The sequence below is a fragment of the Carassius carassius genome, chromosome 3 (genome assembly GCF_963082965.1).
Source record: "Carassius carassius chromosome 3, fCarCar2.1, whole genome shotgun sequence".
NCBI lineage: Eukaryota > Metazoa > Chordata > Actinopteri > Cypriniformes > Cyprinidae > Carassius > Carassius carassius.
Genome location: NC_081757.1, coordinates 6,710,034 through 6,733,907, shown reverse-complemented (window position 1 = coordinate 6,733,907; position 23,874 = coordinate 6,710,034). Strand labels below are relative to the sequence as shown.

The 23,874-nt window shown below is 35.0% G+C and overlaps 1 protein-coding gene and 1 long non-coding RNA gene across 2 annotated transcripts in view; one reads left to right on the top strand and one right to left on the bottom strand.

Annotated features, from left to right (window-relative positions):
- ntrk3b (neurotrophic tyrosine kinase, receptor, type 3b) overlaps positions 1-11,223 on the top strand; it is a 126,600-nt gene extending 115,377 nt beyond the window's left edge. Inside the window, exons 15-17 of the mRNA XM_059526929.1 lie at positions 3,545-3,788; positions 8,400-8,558; positions 9,839-11,223. Of these exons, the coding sequence (XP_059382912.1) occupies positions 3,545-3,788; positions 8,400-8,558; positions 9,839-10,024 (589 nt within the window). The 3' untranslated portion in view covers positions 10,025-11,223. The remainder of the gene's footprint in view (positions 1-3,544; positions 3,789-8,399; positions 8,559-9,838) is intronic.
- The window catches only part of LOC132117567 (uncharacterized), a 63,174-nt gene extending 42,040 nt beyond the window's left edge, over positions 1-21,134 (bottom strand). Inside the window, exons 1-2 of the long non-coding RNA XR_009425768.1 lie at positions 21,074-21,134; positions 8,352-8,518 (exon numbers count right to left, since the gene is read on the bottom strand). This is a non-coding gene — a long non-coding RNA (uncharacterized LOC132117567). The remainder of the gene's footprint in view (positions 1-8,351; positions 8,519-21,073) is intronic.
- Positions 21,135-23,874: the final 2,740 nt, after the last annotated feature.

Below are 23,874 nucleotides of genomic sequence, written 5' to 3'. Positions count from 1 at the left end.
GCTGGCTTTTGAACTGAACACTGATAACATGCTGGAAGGTCTCCCTCCTCTTTAGCCCGGAGGACACGGCGTCCGTGATTTCCAACAAGAATGTCAAATTTGGACTCGTCTGACCATAAAACACTATTCCACTTTGAAATAGTCCATTTTAAATGAGCCTTGGCCCACAGGACACGATGGCGCTTCTGGTTCATGTTCACATATGGCTTCCTTTTTGCATGATAGAGCTTTAGTTGGCATCTGCTGATGGCACGGCGGATTGTGTTTACCGACAGTGGTTTCTGAAAGTATTCCTGGGCCCATTTAGTAATGTCATTGACACAATCATGCCGATGAGTGATGCAGTGTCGTCTGAGAGCCCGAAGACCACGGGCATCCAATAAATGTCTCCGGCCTTGTCCCTTACGCACAGAGATTTCTCCAGTTTCTCTGAATCTTTTGATGATGTTATGCACTGTAGATGATGAGATTTGCAAAGCCTTTGCAATTTGACGTTGAGGAACATTGTTTTTAAAGTTTTCCACAATTTTTTTACGCAGTCTTTCACAGATTGGAGAGCCTCTGCCCATCTTTACTTCTGAGAGACTCTGCTTCTCTAAGACAAAGCTTTTATAGCTAATCATGTTACAGACCTGATATCAATTAACTTAATTAATCACTAGATGTTCTCCCAGCTGAATCTTTTCAAAACTGCTTGCTTTTTTAGCCATTTGTTGCCCCCGTGCCAACTTTTTTGAGACCTGTAGCAGGCATTAAATTTTAAATGAGCTAATTAAGTGGATAAAAGTGTAAAATTTCTCAGTTTAAACATTTGCTACGTTATCTATGTTCTATTGTGAATAAAATATTGGCTCATGTGATTTGAAATTCCTTTAGTTTTCATTTTATTAAAATTTAAAAAACGTCCCAACTTTTCCGGAATTCGGGTTGTACAAGTAATACAAAGTTTCATGTAATACTGTGGATAGATCCAACCCAGAGGAAAATTTAATTGCTCTCATTTAGCCCTGTAGACTTAATTGAGTTCTGTAATTTTTTATTGAGGAACCAACTTTGTCTAAAATACTTTTTCTTAAAATCCTTTAGGATAAACAAAAATGGACACAGAGATGTATGATTAATAGCATTGCCAAGATAATCGATCCGTGAGCAGTTTCAATCATTACCGAGATCTCTTCTGAAGATATAAGACTTTTTGTTCTCTGGTTCATGTCATTGCTGTAATTCAGATATTAAAGAGATCTGAAAGATTTACTGATGGGAAGTTGTGATATATAATTTAAAATGTTTAATTTAACCATTCCAAATATGAGACACATAAGGTTACTGCTCAAATCAATCAATTATGAAGTTTCATTTTGATGCTGTTTATGTAGACAGCTGTCCATGTATACTGAAACAGCTCAGTAGGTTTTGAGACACAAGATTCAGCTCATGTTTGAACTTTATTGTATGCACGTCGCAAGGTGGATCGAGGCCATGTGAATTGTAATTTGCAGGGGAGAACTTTGAAAATATAAAGGCAGATAGAGAACTGGAGTGAGATGATTGTCTTGTGGGAGCAAAGTGATAGGTGATGATAATAAATTATTCTTTTGTATAGTGAGATAATTTTTTCTTACACTTATGCAGATGGCCGGACTTGCATTTCAAGAAAAAAGAAAAAAAGAACAAATGATTCTTTTTAGAAAAGCTGCAATGATACAAGTTTGGTTGATTTTCATGGACAGCAAAAGGATTTTGGCAGCAGACTCCAGTTAAGCTTCATGCAGATGATATGTGTGTTGAATTAAAGAGATTTAGCGAGAACTTAGGTAAAGCATATTAGATAAGTCAAAGTACATCATTGTATGTATGTGCTGTACATGTGGAAGAATTGACAATAGGGCTGCACAATTAATCAAATTTCTAATTGCGTTTAAAATTATGGATGCCACGATTACGTATTCGTTCAAAGCTGCAATTAATTGTTCAAGTCCACTTATGTTATTCTGCATGCTTAAGATGTGTTTTTTCCCTTCTACGTGTTATCTTAAGGGTTTTTCCCTATTATTTTAATTTTAGTTTAACATTAAAATACCATTCATATTTGTACTTTTTTATAATTTAAAGAAAAACCAATCTGATGTATAGATGACATTTGAGGCTTAATGCTATAGAAAAGCACTAAAAGTTTTTCAGATAGTGTTTTCAGCTTGTTTACTTTCATATAAAAAATACAGCATGCAGTTGCTTCAAACAACGTTATAAACATAATTCAATGTAAATTGTGATAATCGTAATTAATAATCGCAATTACAATTTCAAGGGAATAATTGACAATTATGATTTATGTCATAATCGTACAGACCTAACTGACAATAAAGCAGACTTTGACTTTGACTTTGATTTGAAGAATAGTGCACATTGGTGTACTGCCTAGTTTATATCAGCAGCCTTGGTTAGGATTTTTTTTCTCCATTCATATACTTTATATAGTTGTACATAACTGTATATAATACGCATTTTAAAATTGCATTGCATACCTGCTGCTGCCATAATAAAGACCCATTTCGAATATTCTTTTCTTCTCTTTCTGTGGTGGAGCAGTTACAAAGTATTGTTCTTCTAAATACTTTTCAGCATTTCAGAAGTAAATAAGCATGAAAATTAGAGTGAAGTACAACAGTTACCGTATGGTGTTCGGCAGTGGTCAAAAAGGTATTAAACATTGAATTTTCTCGCAATATTACAGTTTTATTGTATTTTTTATCAAGCATATCCATATCCATAAAATATTATTTTTTATTTTAAATTGTAATAATATTTCGCAATATTACTGTTTTATTGTATTTTTGCTCAAACATATCCAGCCTTTGTGACCATTAAAAAAATGTAAAAAAAAATAAAATAAATAAATAAATTAAATTGTACCAATCTGTTTTAATGGTAACTGGTTGGTAAATCTTTCTTTAGATTATAGGTATTGTAGTTCCTCACTAGGAATTTTACAATTAAATACACGTTTTCAAAAATACTCTGACTTAAGTGGCTTCACCGGAATTACCTCTTGAGAAATCAAATCTTTTAAACAGTGTTTTTACATACAGTTGAAGAGCACATTGCTGAAGAGGCACTGTCCAGGAGAGATGCACAAATTACAGTCGAGCCCTTTTGAACAGCCACCTCATGCAAATGCTGCCGCAATCACACAAAAATACTTTTCCCTGAGTGAAGAGAAAATCTAAAAAGTTAACTGAATAGATGATTTTATTTCACCAGGCAGTTGAAGTCAAAGCACATCGTGCTTTGCCTTAACTTACTCACTTCAAATTGGACAGCTTTACAGGATTAAAGGATTAGAGAGGGAATTATTTTATGGGGCAAAAAGGCGGTACGTTTGAACACTTTGACCCTGTGCCCTTTTACATTGATCTATAATCAATTTTCCCAGCTCGAATTCTAAACGCAAGTAATTGCAAACCTGGACGAAGCTCAGCAGTGAAGGACAATTACTGCCAAGACTAACAAGTATAACCAATACGCCTTTCTTCCCACATTTCAGAGCCCATGGTCCGGATGCCATGATCCTCGTGGATGGCCAACCGATGCAGTCTAATGGGGAACTTGGTCTCTCGCAGATGCTTCATATCGCTACACAGATAGCGGCAGGCATGGTCTACCTGTCCTCCCAGCATTTTGTGCACCGTGACCTGGCTACCCGCAACTGCCTCGTGGGTAACGGCCTGCTCGTGAAAATTGGAGACTTCGGGATGTCCAGGGACATCTACAGCTCAGATTACTATCGAGTAAGTTTCATTAACCATTTTTTTTTTACAATCAAAAAGCATCATTGTAGGTACAGTGCTTTTTATATGCACTTCTGGACCAAAATTATAGGAATTTTTGTCCATGAAAGGAAAGTCACTGGGGTCCAATTTTATTATTAAATCTATTGAATTTGGTTTTCCCAGTCAAAAAATTACAAGCCTTTTAAAAACTGCTTGCAAAGCTATATTAATCACCAATCTTGAATTCAATCTAAGTTTATGCACCCTAGTTGTTAGGTGAAAAAAAGGATTATATATGGATAATTTTGGCAACAATGACTCAACAGTTAAGCTGCATAAGCTCTCATCAATGAGGCCAAAAATCACTCTGTTCCAAAAAGAAATATTATTGATTGATTTTACATTTTTACAAATCTAAATTTGTGAAAAATAAATATCCCCTCCAGGTCAAAATGACCAGAACACAACAAAGTTGTTTAAAAAAATAAGTTGTTTTCCATTTACAATCCCAATCTATAAATATTCCAAATATTTTCCTTTATTTGTGCTAACAGTAGCAACCTATTAGATCGAGTTAAATGCCAAGGACAGCAAAATATTCCACTGAGAAATTGGATTGTGGAGTGAGTCTTTGTATTCAAGGCAGTCGTAAGCTGAAGGCTAGAAACATCTTTATCAGCTGCACATACACACGCTTACGCACAGTCTGCGATATTGAAAAAGCTGAGAGATTACGAAATTATTACCGCATTGGACACGTTCACTGTGTCAAGTGATTATAAATAGAGGATCCTGCCAAGCACGTAATCCACACATGGCGAGTCATATTGACGTTTGTTGTCTTCTGGGGCTCGAGTGTCTGGCCACAGGAAAGGAGCATGACTGGAAGAGAGATCGAGGTACTGTCATCAGTGACCAATTCAACCGCCTTTGTCAAGATGTTATAAGTGGCACATCGACGTCCTGTCACCTAATGGCCTGCCGAGTATCTTTTTGCATGAGATGTTTTTGATAACTCTGTTAAGAGCCTCCGATTGTTGTACAGAAAGTTGTCTAAGCTGTCGTCTTGGGTATTCTTCACCACAAATAGCCGATTACACGCTATAAACAAGTGAAATATACAGGTCACCCTGTCATTTGGGTTTTTAACACCCTGTAAATAAACCACTCATGAATTTAAATGTCATCACATATAGGAAAGGTTTTCTTTCTAACTCTCTAAAGGTCCGTTTTTACTTGAAATTCAGCCAAGTGTTTTAAATGGTTGGAGAAATCCGTTATCAGTCATGGTTGCATGAATCTGCTTCCCCTGTTACTAAGCATAAATGCCCAGAGAGTAGCTCTAGTGGGGTTGTAATCCATTCTCCACCATGCTGCTTTGCTCTTCATACCCATAATCCAATCTAACCCTCTACTGCTGAGCCACAGACTAGCCGAAATATACCAAAATAAAGGAAAAAAAAAACATGTTGACTTCTTCCTGAAACCCACATCATGATGACGGAATGGAAATATGGTCAATCAGCAGAGAGATTCTTAATTTTCCCCTTTCAGTCTTTTATTGTCTAATGGGCTCGTCAATTTTCAAACCGCCAAGGTAATTGCTCCAGTCCCAACCACAAAGCCCAAGTTGATACAGTGGATAGTGGTTTGAATGATTGCTTAACCAATTTTAGTTGCTTGTCTTAATTTGGAATTTGAAAGAAATTTACATGATTTAAGGGCCGGGATATGTGTGAGTCTCCTGCAAGCCTATTATTAAGATCACTGTTACTCAGCTTGTTTAAATGAGCAATTAGCAATTCACATGAATTGATCCAGTAATACCATTTGAAATACAAATTAAAGTGAGGTCCATATAGGCCGCCAAGGACTATAACATATAGCACAACGATGGATGGATGGATGGATGGATAGATAGCATTTCTCAGTAATAAAATCAGTTAAATTAATTATCTTTTTTATCCTTCTTAATCCTACTTATACTGCATCAATAAATCAATTCAGATTTGAATTTAACAGTCAACAACCATGCAAGACTCTTTTCTTTCAGGTTTTTATAGATAAAACTTGCTGATTTCTAGAAATGACAGAACCTATTGATGTTTTTTATTAGCTACACTTTCAGATGTATTTTTTAGTAAAACACATTTTGATTTTGTTCCATGAAAAAAAAAAAAACGAATTTCACAAATGAGATGGTCTCACAGCAGGGGTACTGCAGTGACTGATATGAGAAGCATCTGCAATGTATAATGCAGCTTTTTATTTCAATACATACATAGGGTATCGAATTAAAGAGTTTGCAGTTTATATGAGAAACGATGATTACTGATTACTGGAAATTATTTCACCTCAAAAAAAAAGGTAAAAAACAAAACAGTATTTGTTATTTGTTGATTCCCCACCCCACCAAGAAGCAATTCTAAATATCTTGTCATTTTGCTTATCTAGTAAATGCATCTTGTTTTAAGAACTTAGACATTTTGACTCAGAAGACAAAAATACAGAGGTACGCTTTTTTGCAGTGTTCATACTTCATACAGTATTTTGTTAATGTTTAAAATGTTACAGACATTTCCGCATAGTGTGAAAATGAGTACAGTGTGCACCAAACAAGTCTATGTCCAACCACAGTACACAAGTGATTTCACGCATTATTGTTTTATGAAACATTGTCAGTATACAATTCATAATGTGATGCTATCATGTCTTGCTGCAGAGAAAATAAAGGTATTAGGAACTTCCTGTTTGCCCCTTGATTTTGCATTTTCTCCCGACTATCACCTGCAATAAGAACATCTAAAATACAAATAAACACAGACACGTTTAGGCTGAAAAGGTTGCGATAAGTTATTGACAATACATAGCAGACAGTAGTCACAGGAACATGGCTAATTTCTAATGTGGAGGTAGACATCCATTAGTCTGCTCTCTGCCAGCCGGAAGTAAGATCAATGTAACGGTACACAACAGAGGGAATAGTAATTACAAAGAGAATTTCACGCTGAGCTGGAAGGGCTCCAGCAACACCCGGCAGTCCCATGGACATTTCCTGCTGGCACAACATGATGAATGAAGTGGAATTGACGTGAATAAGAAATAGATTTGAAAATAACCCATTTTAATCGAGTGCAAGCACAATTAATGCATTATTGTTTAGTCAATTTGCCTCAAATAGTGGAGGAACAAATCATTGGTATTAATAAAGCGAATAAATTTATTTATAAATATTTATTTATTTATATTTTTATGTTTAATAGTCATCTTATGTCCTTGTTTTATATATTTTTGTTACATTTGCAAACTCAGTGTTTAACATAGTGGATCAGGATAATCAATGTGTAAAAATATAAAATGTGCAAAATGCTCTCAATTTTGTACGAAGAAAGTAAAACAAAATTATTATTATTTTTTTTTTAATCATGATGAGTTTTGCAGAGTGTTAAAAGATATGTGTTTGCATATACCTAGTTAGGATTTTTACAATCTTTTTAAACAAACAGTAATATTGTGAAATATTATTACAATTTTAAATAACTGTTTTCTATTTGAATATATTTCAAAATTTAATTTATTTCTGTTATGCAATGCTACATTTTCTGCATCATTACTTTGATGTGGTGTTGATACTTCAGAAACATTCCAAATGCTGATTTGCTCCTCAAGAAATATTTATTTTTATTAAATTTACATACTGTACATATTTATATATTTATTGATATATAAATATGTGCTGCTTTATATTTTCTGGTAATGGCGAAATTTTTTTTCCAGAACACTCTGATGAATAAAAAATGTGAAAGAATATTTATTATTTATTATTTTTTATGTAACAATTTAAAAGTCTTTAGTGTCATTTTTGATTAATTTAATGCAGCCTTAATAAATTGAAGTATTACGTTTTTTTATTTTTTATTACTGACCCCAAATATTTGAACGGTTGTATATATTTACAGTATTCATTCTAGTTGGTGTACGTGCTCTTTCATGCCCTCGGTAGGGTCTGTTCATCACGCTACTGCAGCACAGTTCATTGCACTAATGCACTGCCTCACACACAACAGTGTCTCTTTCCTCCTCAACAGTGAGCACTCTGCTTGAACTTACTGAAACTACACACAACAACCGGTAATAAAAATGACTTCAGAAAGCACATATTGTATGATCTCTCCTTTAACACACTAAAGTGTTCTATAATTGACAGGGTACATAATCTTGCATTATAGCTAATCAGAATCCATGGTTTTATTTTTGTGATGAAGTGCAGCTCCAAAACAGTTTAAACTTTTTTTTTTTCATAGAAAATATGTGATGCTGTTTTTTGTTCAAAGTCAGCCTCTGAAAACTCCCAGAGGACACTGATTGCGCAATTCACAACTTCTGCAACAAGTGTCTTAGTTTATCAGGGTCTGCAAAAGCTGAAAGTATATCTCATTATTATATATTCAGAATTTCTAGAATGCCAAGCAAGATCAAAACTTTTTAGTTCGCCAAAAGAGCTTTTGATAAACACTCAGATCTAAACTAATAGACTAAGCTCTTCGCTTGTTTAGAAAAAGAGCTAAATGTCATCCATACCACGTAAGATGTTTGTGAGCATTGCTTGATGTGTAATCTTTCTCGTAGGTGGGAGGTCAAACCATGCTGCCCATACGCTGGATGCCTCCGGAGAGCATCATGTACAGGAAGTTCTCCACTGAGAGCGATGTATGGAGCTTCGGAGTCATTATGTGGGAGATCTTCACCTATGGGAAACAGCCATGGTTTCAGTTATCCAATAATGAGGTAAATGTTGTCAAAACCATTGGTAGAACATCAATTTAAATATGTCATGTTTAGAACGCGAGTCTGCTCTCTATACAGGCAGGGATTAATGCTGTCGGAGATCAGGTTAGAAGCTCACATCTCACCACACACACACAGCTCGCCTGGAAAACCTTGTGAGATGTCTACCTAGAAAGTATTTTAAGAAATCATATCTCGTTAACTGACACGAGGGCTGTTAAAAAAGTTAGAATAGGTCCAAAGTCTGAATTATATATCCGTTTCTCGTGAATTTGTCAGTCTTGTTTTACATTATGTAAAGCTCATATTCATATTCAGGCTCTTATAGTCTCTCTATATACAGTATGTGACCTTGAAGAACAAAAACCAGTCATAAGTAGCATGGGTATATTTGTAGCAATATTTTTAATTATTATTATTTTTTTATTATTATTTTTGCACCCTCAAATTCCAGATTTCCAAATAGTTGTATCTTGCCCAATGTGTTATATTTAAAAATAAATATATTTTTTATATATTTAACTATTATATACCTCTTATTTTTAAATATTTTGTATTATTTAAAGAATAAAAAAAAAGTAAAAAAAAAAAAAGATCAGTCTAATTAAAAATAATTTTAAACAATGCATTACCATTCAAAAGTTTGGGTTCTGTAAGATTTTAACATACTTTTATTTAGCAAGGATGCATTAAATTTTCCTGGGAAAAATTCATCCTGGTTTCCATTAAAATTTTAAGCAGCACAACTGTCTTCATCACTAAAAATAAACGTTTCTTTAGCACCTTATCAGTATGCGACACTGACTGAACCTGCAATAAAGATCAGATTTCATTACAGAATTTAATTACATTTTGAAATATATTAAATTAGAAAGCATTTATTTAAAACTGCAATAATATTTCAAAATTGTACTCTCATGTTTGATCAGAAAAAAAATGCAGCTTCTTTCAAAAACATTTCAAACTTTTTTTACAGTCTCCAAACAATTGAATGGTAGTATGTGTGCTAAGTATTTTTAATGCCTAATATTATAGATTAGAATGCTAATACAAATCAATTGGGAGTTTAGTGTGAGTAAATTATGGGAACGGGACAAATAGAGAGTCAAAATCCCAACATTGTTTCAACCAACGTTGCTGTATCAGATTGATGCTCAAACCAAAAAAGTCACAGTGTGCAACATGAGTTCTATTTGACTGAAATAGCATGAAAAAGTAAACACACCACCTCTAAATCAATTGCACACATTTGCTCATTTCAGTCTCTCTCTTTTTTTTAGGTCATTGAATGCATTACCCAAGGTCGGGTTCTAGACAGGCCTCGCCTGTGTCCTAAGGAGGTGTACGACCTCATGTTAGGCTGCTGGCAAAGAGAACCGCAACAAAGACTGAACATCAAAGACATTCAGAAAGTCCTTTACACTCTGGGAAAAGCCAAGCCTGTCTACTTGGACATCCTCGGCTGAGACTGATGCGACGGCTCTCACCAGAATCCAACACAATCCAGGAATAACCAAACAAGCCCTTTTCCCCACGTCGGAGCTCCACTGTAAAAACACCAACACGTCGGAGATGGACTTTAAGTGCCTGCAACACTTTTTTTCGATACACTGGGTATACAGAAAAAAGTTTTAAAAAAAAATATTTAAAAGCAAACTTTTACATTTTGTTTACAGTATATAGTGTACAGAATTATTCTACAAAGACAAAAAAATTTCCTAAAAAGTGATGGCGAAAGCAGAATGTGAAAGGCACTGTGTTTGAGAAATTATGATTTTCAGTGTTTTATTTTATAAGCATATATACACACATATATGAATATATATTTTTTATTTATTTTCTTTCATTTTGAAGGTAAAGTATGGGTGCCTGTCATGTTTAGTGCTGTTGATATATTATTTTATCAAGACGGATACTCTTTGGTTCTGCTCTGCTTTAACAGCTGGGATTTTGTGAAGAAAGTCTTATTAGGTTTCGATTATTTTGCAGATGCTGCGGTCAGCATCCTTTTCTCTTATGATTTTCTTCTTTCAACTTGGAATCTTTAGAATACTAAAGCATTGATATATTTTCATTGTACGTGATTGTAGGCTATATAGTGTAAATTTATATTCATGTCAGCCTGTTAACTTATTTTTATTTTTTTAATGTGTTTTAATTTCTTTTTCGACACTCTTTAGAAAGGGTCAGCCAGGAGAGAACATAAATATCATATAGTATCTTAAAATGAGCACTTGGCGGCTCATTAATAATACAGGGTCTCTAATATTGTCGGAGGGCAATGCATCATGGCTGAGTCTAGTCTGTAACCATGCTGCAAGACTTTTCTGATTACCAAATCTGAATGTGGTCAAACTAGAACTAAACTGTAGGTTCAAAGTCACTGAGATCCTAAAATGACAGCTGTTTGAATTGATGTTTCGCAATCTTCATAGCGTTTGATAAATATCAATGCCATTGCATCTAAAGTTAATGATTTCATGTTGTTGTCTGTAGCTAAACAGTTCTATGTTATCCCAGGGGCCGTTTCTCTGAGATGTTTGTCGATACGACACCAAATCTTTTTGATGTCAACAGATTCTCTTGCCTCTTTGCAGTACCACATTTGCAAATGACATATTAAAATGTATGTTTAGATTAAGTATTAAATAAATATCAGAACCTTGTCAAATCAAGTCTTTCCTGTCCGTTGCGTTTAGGCTGTCCATTGTTGGTAATGGGTAGCATAACCTAGCTAGTTTTGACTCTGGCTGTCATGAATTTAATTGTGACGGCTGGATATGCCCTATCTTTTGCTCTTGAGGCTATGCAGAGTGAAATCTAATAATTTGTGGCCACCAAAAGCATTTTAACATCAGTGCCATAGACTGTAGTGGCTTGCTGGCTAGCAAGAAATTAACTAAGGAAAAAGCATTTGGGTCCTAACATATTTTAATGTGGCCGTTTCTTTGAAAGATATTCAGCAATATAATTCCTTGTTATAAAACAGTCAGTTTTAAATATGTAAATGGGCAAATCATGTCATGTATTCAGCAGGGCATTTAGTTTATTCATGTGCAAACTGAAGCCATATGCAATGGCTGCATGGTTGTCAGGCTTAACAATTAACCATAATCACATCATTAAACCATTAAATGTAAAATATGCTCATACGCCTGTGATGGAAAAACTGTATGCTGTAAATGTTACAGATTACGCAATTACCACATTTCATTATGCTTTATATGTGTCGACACTTTTGATACCTATTAGCAATCTGAGCAATTTAACATGTGCAATGCGGCTACTCTAAGAAACATATCCAGGTCATATTCCACTAAAAAATTACAAGTTACAAATTAGCTTTTTTGTTTTTCTAAAAAAAAAAGGTAAGCCTGTTTATAGGTCTAATAAGATATTTTGCATTTTGAATATATATTTTTACAATGATTAAGCACGTTTTAAACACAATTAACCAGAATTCTATAATTATTATATATACTATATACAGTCGTGGCCAAAAATATTGGCACCCTTGGTAAATATGATCAAAGAAGGATGTGAAAATGTATCTGCATTGTTAATCCTTTTGGTCTTTTATTTAAAAAATTCACAAAAATGTATCCTTTCATTGGATAATAAAAATTTAAAATGGGCGGAAATATCATTATGAAAAAAATGTTTTTCTCAAATACTCGTTGGACACAATTATTGGCACCCCTAGAAATTCTTATGAATAAAAAATCTCTGAAGTATATTCCCATTCATATTCACAAATTTGAGCACTCCAGCGTGATTATAAACATGAAATCATCCAGCTCTGGCTTCCTGTTGCACAGAAATATAAAGAGGAGGGAAAACAAAGCCCAAATTCCCTTAATCATCCATCACAATGAGAAAAACCAAATAATATATTTCTGATGTGCAGCAAAAAATAATTGAGCTCCACAAATTGGTTAAGTGGCTTTAAGAAAAGAGCTATAGCAGTGAAAATTCCCATTTCCACCATCAGGGCAATAATTAAGAATTTCCAACCAACAGAAAATGTTACAAAACTGCCTGGAAGAGGACATGTGTCTATATCCTCCTAATGTGTGGTGAGAAGGAGAGTTTAAGTAGCTAAAGACTCTCCAAGGACCACAGCCGGAGAATTGCAGAAAATAGATGAGTCTCTAGTTCAGAAAACCTTTAAAAAAATATTCAAACAGAACCTACATCACCACATGTTGTTTAGAAGGGTTTCAAGAAAACTTCAAATGGGACTGGCTTCTATGATCAGATGAAACTTAAAAATTAGCTTTTTAGCAGCAAACACTCAAGATGGGTTTGGTGAACACAGAGGAAAAAAAAGTACCCCATGTGTACAATGAAATATACTGCCGTATTTTTTATGTTGTGGGCCTATATTTCTGCTGGAGGTCCTGGACATCTTGTTTAAGTTCAAGTCTGCTTTATTGTCAATTTCCACATGTACAGTACATAAATACAGATAATCGAAATTGCGTTACTCTCAGACCCCGGTGCATACAGATAACATTAACATTAAAGCCTAAAAAATCTAGATCAAATATAAAATTTAGATACAACTAAACAATAAGGGGGTTCATAGTTCAGTGGTGCCTGGGGCAGAAGAGGGGAGGGGTGGCAAGTTCGGGAGGGAGTTCAGCTTCCTGACAGCCTGGTGGATGAAGCTGTCCCACATGTTTCAAAACTACCACCATCATTCCAGTTCCGAAGAAGCCATCTCCATCCTGCTTCAATGACTACTGTCCTGTTGCACTTACCCCCATCCTCATGAAGTGCTTTGAACGGCTAGTCATGCACCACATCAAGTCTGCCCTCCAATTTTCACAGCCTACTTTGATCATATTTACCAAGGGTGCCGATATTTTTGGCCATGACTGTATATAGTATTGTACTGTATATTGTATTAGCATGCCAAAGTACAAATAAGGGAGATGAAGAAAAGCCTTGTAGTTTAGTCTGTAAAAAGGATTTCCGGGTTCTGTAATAATTTGAGCATCACCGTTTCGACTGGACATACGGTGGCCGAGAGAGCTCAATGCGCTGCAACTTCAGAAAACACATGCAAATACAAAGCACCAGCAAATCAAGAAAACATCTTCATCAGTTTGACAGCAGATGCTGCAAATGCTCACAATGCAAACAAATAAATAATTTTATTTGTTGCTTTGTTTGGTTGTGTTGTGAGTATTTTCAGTGCATTTGTTGTCTAATTGATGAAGTTGTTTTCTTAATTTGCAGATGTTTTTTTTTCTATTTGCATTGCGTTTCTTTATTTGGTTGTGTTGAGAGCATTAGCAACCGTGTGTTGTCAAATTGATGAAGTTGTTTTCTTAATTTGCAGGTATTTTTTTCTATTTGCAGTGCACTTCGTTATTTGGTTGTGTTACGAGCATGTGCAGCGCATGTGTTGTCAAATTGATGAAGTTGTTTTCTTAATTTGCAGGTGTATTTTTTTTTTTTTAATTTGCAGCACATTTTGCTCTCTCAGCTACTGTACGGACAGCTAGAGATTACTCTGTCCACTGTATAATTTCTCTATCACACATGATGACCGTATGACTTTTAAAGTGATAGCATTTGATACTCTACCCCTGAATGGGACTCTGTATATATGAGCCACTCATGTCTATGTGATTGCTTCAGGCAGATGAAGATGTTCTCTGTCAATGGTGTTATCATAATGAAGGGGGATTTTCAGGAAACACTGTGAAACCCAGCTGTTTCAGTATCAGTATTAAATCCCTTAAGGGTGCACAGACTGAGAACTAAACCCACATTCCCTATTGCCTTCATAAATGCAACACAAATGTGCACTGCAATACAATCTGAGATATTATTCTGCTTTATTAGAACACTCTAGATTATTATTCATGGAATCATGAGAGGTATTGAGCCAGTTTAGATGCATACAATATATTAAGATTAAACTGAAATGAACTTCAAATAAAAGTAATAAATAAAAAAATGACACCACTGCCAAATTACCAAAACTATTGCCTTTATTGCCTTAAGCTATTTAACCACTTTTCCAGCTCACTTCAAAAATCTAGAAAGCCTGCACTCATTCTCCATTTTCTCCAACTGATTGTCCTCTTTAGCTAAAACAGTAATATAATGTGATGAAAATCATATAACCCTTGAGGGAGTTTAAGAGCTTTTCTAGACCAAAAAAATCTAATCTCGTCTGAGTGAGTTTCTCATATTGGGCAAGCAGACAGTGGGGTAAATTGTACCACTTTGTGTTTTATTTATCCCTGAGTTCTACTGTATAGCTAATGATAGTAAAGTGCCAAAATACATTTTAGCTTAGTCTGACTCTTAATGGTCCTAAATGGTCCTTTTTGGATGTCATTTGCTGTGTCTTAATAAAAATCCTCTTTCACATGTTAAAAAGTAACTATGAGGACATTACAATGGGAAAAAAGAGCACATATATAAAATAGATGAGCTAAAAACTTGGGGACTCGATGCCTCATTTATAAAATGTTGTGCAGAAACCATCCTAAATTTGGTCTTACGATCATCTCTGAAATATGCGTATGTGTGATTCATAGAATCAATGTACGCACAGAAAACACACGTACGCCTCTCTTTCAGATGAGAAATCTATGAATCGCAAATGATCTTGAACTTGAGCACAATGGAATTGTTTCAAACGACTCCTAATTGATGTCATTAACATATAAAAGATCACCAGTCGTCATCCAAATCCTTTAATTTAGAACAGCGAGCTGCAAGAACAGCTTACATTTCCAAAAACCTGCAGTACTCTGACAGGAAAAAAAGGTATGTTTGCTCAGAATATGATGTGATGCTAAGCACTTTTCCACATCAAAGGCAGTTTTTACAAATTTACGAGCATTTGGCGTGGATTTAAGCGTACGCACACTCTAAGATCAAATCTGAGCGTACGCACACTTTATAAATGAGGCCCTTACGATTTTAACCTGGGAAATTAATGCTGTTTATTCTGACAGCACCAATTCACTGCAGAGGATTCACTGGTGAGCAAAATATGTTCCGATGAAGAAACAAAGTCCAAAACCTACATCATGGATGGCCTGAAGGAGAGTAAATTGTCAGCTTTTTTTTTTTTCTAAACAAATTGCTAAAAGCAGAGCGACATATCAAAGGTAATGAAAACTAAAAGTCTGCACTTCAACCCTGCAATGATAACACAATTGCATAGCGACAAGTGTTAACAACGTAAAGCACAACGTTGCCAGAAGTAACCACCCGACACATATTACGGTCATATTAAATGCTACGTTTGGCAGGTAAAAAATTGCTCCCAAGAGAGCGACCCTGTTTAGAAACACTATCTCTAGATAAGTAATGACAGAATATTATGAATTATTGCACGCAGTTGCACCATTATCAAGTGTTACATTTATTCAGCATAACTCTGACTCCAATTTTTGAACTGGTAAATAAAAAAAGAAGGGAACGAAAGAATTTTCTTTGAATCAATCCAGTGACTGATCCAAATATGGAAATCCGGAACAAAGGAAGAGTCACGTTGGGAAGCTGTACATACTCGTGGTGCTTGCTCACGTCACCCCAGAGCAATATACAATTCCGGCGACAGGTGTTGACACCTAGATTAACCTTGGTTTGCAGAGAGCCAGGCTGCCGAGAGCTTATTAGAATGCACTGAGGATGAGAGCTCCACTCCAGGGCTGCAACCCTCAGGGGCTTTGCCCGCTGTGTGTGTCTGACAGCTCGACTACATGTCTGCTGTGTGAGTGTGTACCATCTAAAAAGAGGACGTGTGGACTGCGGCAACATCGCATTACTGCACACACAACCGTGCTCCATCACCTTTCAACCCAGTTTCTCCTGCAAATGGAACTCCTTTCATGTGTACGCTTTCCCTCACACTTAAATCTGATTTAGCTAAAAATAGGTTTTAAATCAACCCTCTACATTGCAAGTAAATCACTCACATATGCAAATAAATAATGTGTGTTGTTAGCTATTTTCTAATAAAGTGTTAGATTTCGCTTACAAGTGTTTGAGGCTAAGAATAAGTTCGGTACTGATATATTTTTAAACCAGTTTGAGTAAACATGATTACATTTTGTTTGTTAAGTGTAGTTGTTAGTCTTCCAGACCATATTACACACACACATCATATATAGCAAGCAGTGTTAGGTAAGTGACTATAAATAAAAATAATAAATAGCTACTAACTGCATCTTCACCACTGTTATTAGATTACTGTTCCAATTACTCTTTCTAGGTTTTATTAAAAACTCTCTAGGTTTTATTAAAAACATGAATTTTCTATAACGTATTTAATACAATTACATCAAAAGTAATTGTAAATAAATTACAGAAAAAAAGTAATCCCATTTTCAAGAGAAAAGTAATTAAATTACAGTAATTAAATACTTACTAATGGATTACACCCAACACTATTGGCAAGTAAAAAAAAAAAACCTAGCCAATGGTGATTATATTGCTGCGGTGTGTAGATTCTAACTGTATCTCTAATTTTATCATTGCTCTCTTTGCTAAATGAAAAAAATAAAGAAAATATAAAGTAATTTATGTGCTGAATGCACTTTGCACATCTGATGTTGCCAGTCAGTTCTGAGTCACTCGGCTCTTTAAAATGGTAAAAATAAAATTTAAAATCACCCTCTTCTCCATCATTTTGATGAATTACTGCTGCCATGATCAATAGAAAACATAAACATTACATTTAATTTACCGCCTGCTTTCTGTGGGCAACAGTATGATGCTAATTGTGCCAGACAAACAGCGTAGAGTTCTGTGAATGAGACACGATAATGAGCCTAATCTACATAAGATCCTTCTTTGTGCTGAAAAGAATGACAATGCCTTAAATTAAATACTATTTCATGCATTTAGCACCATTTAGCATGTCACAGCTGTGAATTGTGATTTGCTACTTGCCATTGACAGCCAGTGACCAGAGCGGGTTAAGGTTTTTAAAGTAAGTTTGGCCCGCTGGACCCTGCTGGGAGATTTTGTAATTACATTGAAAATTAGAAATATAGAAAATAATTGGTAGTGGAATTTACTGGTCACTTTTCAGAACTGACAAGCAACGCATTGAATTAAATGTGAAATTTAAAAATAATAAATGGAATTTCCTGGAGAAAAGTACTTCTAGAAAATTAGATTTATTTACAATCTCTCTCTCTCTCTCTCTCTCTCTCTCTTTCTCTCTCTCCTTCTCTCTCTGTATATATATATATATATATATATATATATATATATATATATATATATATATATATATATATATGTATATATATATATATATATATATATACACACATATAGAATTTTACAGTGTACACTAAACATCATTCAAAAAAAAGCATTTTTCTCCATTAGCCATCTCTTCTGACACACACACACACACACACACACACACACATATATATATATATATATATATATATATATAAATATGATTTCAAAATTTGGTGTGACAGGTTTGAAAGCAGTTTTGATGCATCCTAGCCCTGGACAACGGAGTAGCACAGCTTAATTCAGATTGGAAACATAATGATTAGTTGTCAGGCAGATGCATGATGCCCTTTACAACAATTTATACAAAGTGGGCATCACTTAATTGGCTTTTGATCAGAGCGGAAAGCAAACATTCCAGTCATTTCATGTAAAAGTTCTTCATGGCTATTACTGACTACTTTCCATCAATTACACACCAGGGCTGAATTACATGCTTAAAAGCTGCACTTTCTTTTTTTCTCTGTTATAATGGTTTTATGTTTGCTTTTGATTTCTGACTTGATAATATATTATGCTGTAACATATCTGATTGACAGATTTCGGGTAACTTCCAAAGCTGCAAATCCATGTGCACAAAAAGTGCATCAATATTTCATTTTATTCAGTAAATTAATCAAAGATTGATGACATTTCTAACACTTTCAATGTACATTGTTTAGTAAGAATTATCAGCGATAAAAACGGTGCCTTAGCAAGTACAATTAATAATGTTTGTTAAAGATATTATTAAGTAGGTTTATTATAAAGTGTCTCTCTGAGAATTTGAAATATCTACAGCTGTTTTGCTCGTAAATATGATTCTCACATTATTTTCTAATAGTGTAAGTTCAATGAAAAACTGAACCACATGTTAAATGCAACATAATTTTTGCTGTGTCTTTAAACTGTCATTTAAAGATCAAAAAAATATATGTATGGCAGCTTGATTACATCATAAACAGTAACTACTGCGCTCTTTAAATTATACATTTATCTGAATGTATTTACCTTTATATTTAAAGCATTTAGCTGATGCTCTTATCAGAACAGCTTACATAAAGTGCTTCATATTTAATGTGAAAGTGTCCCCAGCATATTCTAATAGACATCTGTCAGAGATCAGAACCCTTTCTGTGCAACCTCAATGATATATCATTTACATGAATCATTTACATGCTATTTTTATGCATTCCCACAATCAGTATACACATACATTCACACCTGACTAATTGCATCTAACTCCAAGCTTTTCAAGTGGCCAATTCTGTGCTTTATAGAAGCCCTGAATGCAGTGTATCTCGCAGGCATGCATAGCAGATTGATCAATATTCCTGTCACATCCACTGCCTGCACGGATCTATGTTTCTTAATCTAATTAGCTGGGCTTGACTTTATGTTGCCTGTCAATCGCAGGACACTGTATGAAGGTCAAGATCTCCTTCAGAGATGCATGCAGAGATTACAAGCATGTAAGCAACTGCTGTATTTACCTCTGAAACATTTTTTCACATATATTATGCATGTGTTAACATTCTGATGCAGGATAAATTGGATGTTGATTTTTTCCTTTCCAGAATGAGATTCTTGTTTTGAAAGGGATGCTGTTTTTTAACATTTAAAATCATAAAATCAGGGCATCAGTCTAATGTACCCAACATATTTTCCTAATTGAACCACCATTCAATTATAAAATTACATAACATTTAGCTGGCTTTTATCCAAAGCGACTTACAATTGCTATATATGTCAGAGGTCGCATGCCTCTGGAGCAACTAGGGGTTAAGTGTCTCGCTCAGGGACACATTGGTGTCTCACAGTGGATTCAAACCCGGGTCTCTCACACCAAAGGCATGTGTCTTATCCACTGCGCCAACACCACCCCTATAATAATAGATTTTTATAAAATGACCACATAAATCCTATAGTCTTAACCAATGATTGTTAGCTTTTTTTTCTTTTTTCACTAACATTTTGGTAGTGAAACAGTTTCACTCAGAAATTGCTAATTGTTTTCATATAAATACAAAGAAACTGCAAGTAACACTGACTTTTTTTAAGCAGAAAGATGGTGTTTTCTTATGAAATACACTTCAAAAATCAATAAAATAATTTTTACAGAGTATAGATGGTTTCATCGGGCGCACGCGCCTGGACCTAAGTTAACTTCCGGTCTGTGTTGTGTATATCGGTCTGGCTGCGTTGCCTTCTACAAACGCAGTTAAAGTCAAGGTGATGAGTAGACTGAAGTTGGGCTCAGGTGGTTGTGCTGCGGGATGTGTTTCCCATACATTTATTTATTTTTGGAGACTCAGCACAATTTTAAAACTGATCGATTTTCAAAAAGGCTTCGTTGAATAAACATGAGTAACGTTATGTACTGCACGTTTAATAATAATAATTCCTTACATATATGTTTAAATATCAAAACGAGGCACAGGTGTTTTTATATCGCTGTATTTCTGAAGGAAGACTTGCATGTGCCTGATAAAGCAGCGTGTGAGCGTACGAGCTCTGCTTTGTTTACAACTGTTACTGGGGAAACCTCTATTTCTCGCGCTTTATGTCTATGCTTTAAAACATCTCCTGCTGGCAAAGAATGAATTTGCATTTTCATTAAGTCCGCCTGATCCACGCAGCAAACATATTTTGTTTGTTATCAAAAAATATCTACTCTAGAGGGACTTGGCTGTTGATATTGATTCTATTTGGAAGTCTACCGGAAGTTAAGTTAGGTCCACAAAAGCGCGCATGCGCAGTAACGTTTGTTTATGTTGTTGCCGTTGAAACAGTCTATAAAGAGGTATTTAGACCACCTAGAGATTCAATCTGATTTAAGGATGGTCTCTTTTGAATAGTAACCACCCAGAACTACTTAACAACCACTTACTGTACAACACCATAGCAACCGCAGAGCTACACCTTGGCAACCACGCACAACAGCCTAGCATTGTGGCGATATGATTTAAACTGGCAAACACAAGCTTACGTTTCCTTCATAAAATATAAACATTATTTACTTCTTATTAGTTTTTAGCGAAATTATCCGTTTTGAAAAATCATTCACTTACAGACACGGTTAATCAACTCACTGATTCAAGCAGCGTCAAACCACGCGCCTATGGCCAAAGACTATACAAACGTATATATACATACTATATACAAACATACAAACTTTACTCGCGTGTTGAAAAATTAGGTGGATAGCATCGCTAAGGTTCATTTACACGTTTGTACGAACCTACATTCAAGCTGTGGAAATGCAAAACGAAATACAGACAACGAACCTAGTGCTGAAAAGGGGCGGAGCTACATAAGGCATAGGCCTAAACATTTTAAGCGGGATGTTTACATGAAGCAAAAAAGAAAAGTAAATGTGTTTTTAATAGCCAGTGAAAGTACATTTAAAATATTTTACATAGTCTTGTCAGTGTTGAATATTTCAGCTGTTTATACATTACATTTTTATAAAAAATATTTGAAAGTTATGTGCTGTATTCTATGTGATTTACCATGAAAGCACCCAAAAATAAAATAGTATACAACTGTCCTAATTGTAATTTATTAAATATTTCTTTATTCCAAGACCTGCCTTTGCTTTTCCCACGTCTGTAACTGAGTGCACCTTAAATCATGTAAAAATTTACTGAAACATGTAGCCTACTTGTAGTTTATTCTTTCACAAGAAATTCCCACTAAAACAATAATTCCACTAAATCTATAATTATCTCACCTCTTTGCATCCCTGATTAATTGTAAGTTCATTACTGTACATTATTCTGACATGCATTACAGTGTAACCGTGAAATGTGATACTAAATATACACAGTATATTACAAACTAACTCTGTCCCAACTAGAATTGTCTTATATTTCGAATGCACAAATTAATAAGGACGCTGTACAGAGTCAACAGTTTCCCGCACACCCACTTTTGCAGTAGTGAGAATGACAGCGCATCATTCAATGCACCAATGTCTTTTCAAGCATTCCCTTGGATTTCTGTCGAAGCACTGTATCTTTGACAAAGAGAGCGGGCGGCGTGCCACAAAAATTGTTTGGATAACAGAGCAACATCTGATTCCCGTAGAGGTTCTCTGTAGCTCACTCTCTGAGCTGTCAGAGGCGGTGAGACGAGCGGACCGTATGCTTTAGCTGGCAGAGGCCTCTCACCTTGAAACTCGAAGGGTCAATGTGCAGCACTGTCATTAGGCAACATTATATGCACTCTTTCACATACACATGCGGTTCCTGCTTGTAAGTTACTTTCATTGTAGCTACCGTATGTGCCTCCTTTGATGGGGTTAAAATAAGGACTTGGAGCTAAAGCACTTTTTCGTGTTCTTTCTCCGAGAGAATCCTGAATAAATGATACCAGCATGAAAACAGAAAATTCTGCTAATAAAAATGCCGCTTTTCTATTTTCATCTGAGCATGAATAGTAATACGGGGAGCTGCAAATGCATGGTAGCAGTGGCGGTGAGCAAACTTGGCCTTTTAGTAGGTGTGGGGAGACTAAAGGTAACTTCAGTCTAGAGAAGACAAAAAGTCAAGAAACTTAAAGACTTTGATCGTGCCTTGTTCATGCATTGCATCACCTTGATAATGCATTGTTCTTGGATTGCATCATTTTGATCATGTTGATATCAAACAGTCATATAACCTGTCAGAGCCATGGTTATAGTATGTTCTCATGCTGGAGATTGAATGAAAAATAATCTATAATGAATATACTGCCACACAAGAAAGGCCGGTAGGATACATTTCCATGGCTTTCACATGATGTCATCATAAAGCACTGCCATGAGTTTATTATAGAGACAATCTCCAGGGATCAGAGTTTGGCTGATTACAGTACAATGGTCCTGCTGGAAGATGCCATGACTACACTATTTGGGGACATAAGCAATTTTTTCCATTTGAAGCAGCATGCTGAATATATGGCAAGTATTTGATTATATCATAGTAAATAAATGTTTTGATAGGGTCCATTTTTTTAGAGTGGTCTTAGCAGTGAAATATTTTTCCCAGTCTGCTGTCTTTCAGATCACTATAGTTGCTGTGAAGGAGTGCCGTCTGCCAATCTGATGTGACTAGTTACATGACTTTTATGGCATAATTATGTTTCATCCTTGCTGATGTTTCCAATAGAATTGAGGAATAGACTTAGCTTCATTTATTTTATCATTGCAATCAGAATACAGTACATTCCCTTTGAGAGAATTTAAGTTATCCATCTCCTTTAATGAAATGTGATTTAAACTTTTCAATGAGAGATACATTTCTTTATTTTTCTGACAGTAACCATGCTGTTGATATTGTAAAATGCCTTTGTTTTGCATTGCAATTTTTTATTTATAAGTTCTTCCTGAATTAGATGTTTTCATGCTGACATTTTCCATATTGTAAAATATCTTAAACTCATAAAATAATACAAATACATTTTATAAGGACTATGACAATTTCTTTCTTAGTCTGAGTTATATATTTGGTTACCTATTACATTTATGTTCTTTGTATTTCAAATGTTTCTTAATAAATATGTTGCCTGCCAAAAACTAATTGGGAAAAAAAAATAAAGATGGTATTTTAATTAGATTTATATATTTTATATATTACATATTGTTATAAATATAAAGTATCCTGTTATTCAAATGACTAATATAATGATTTTCAGGTTACTATATGGTAATCTCCACTGAAAGACAAGGATTCATCAGTAATATCATTCACTGAATCGGTTTGTTCAAAACACAGATTCATTCAGGAAAGTGAATGGCGGCATCTGAAATCACATACTTCCCTATAGGTGAAAAACAGTATGTGAACAGTAGTATGTCCAAATTTACTGTCAATAATAGCCAAGTCCCCAGGTAAGGTGATCTGCTATTTACTGTATGGCAAGATTCTGAAGTGCACATCCAACTATCTCATGAGGTAATGGCACAGGATTTGTGAGCAGTGAAGGTCACATGACAATGATAACATGACAAATGTAGTACATTCAGATTACATACTACACAAATTCATATTACAGAAAGTACATT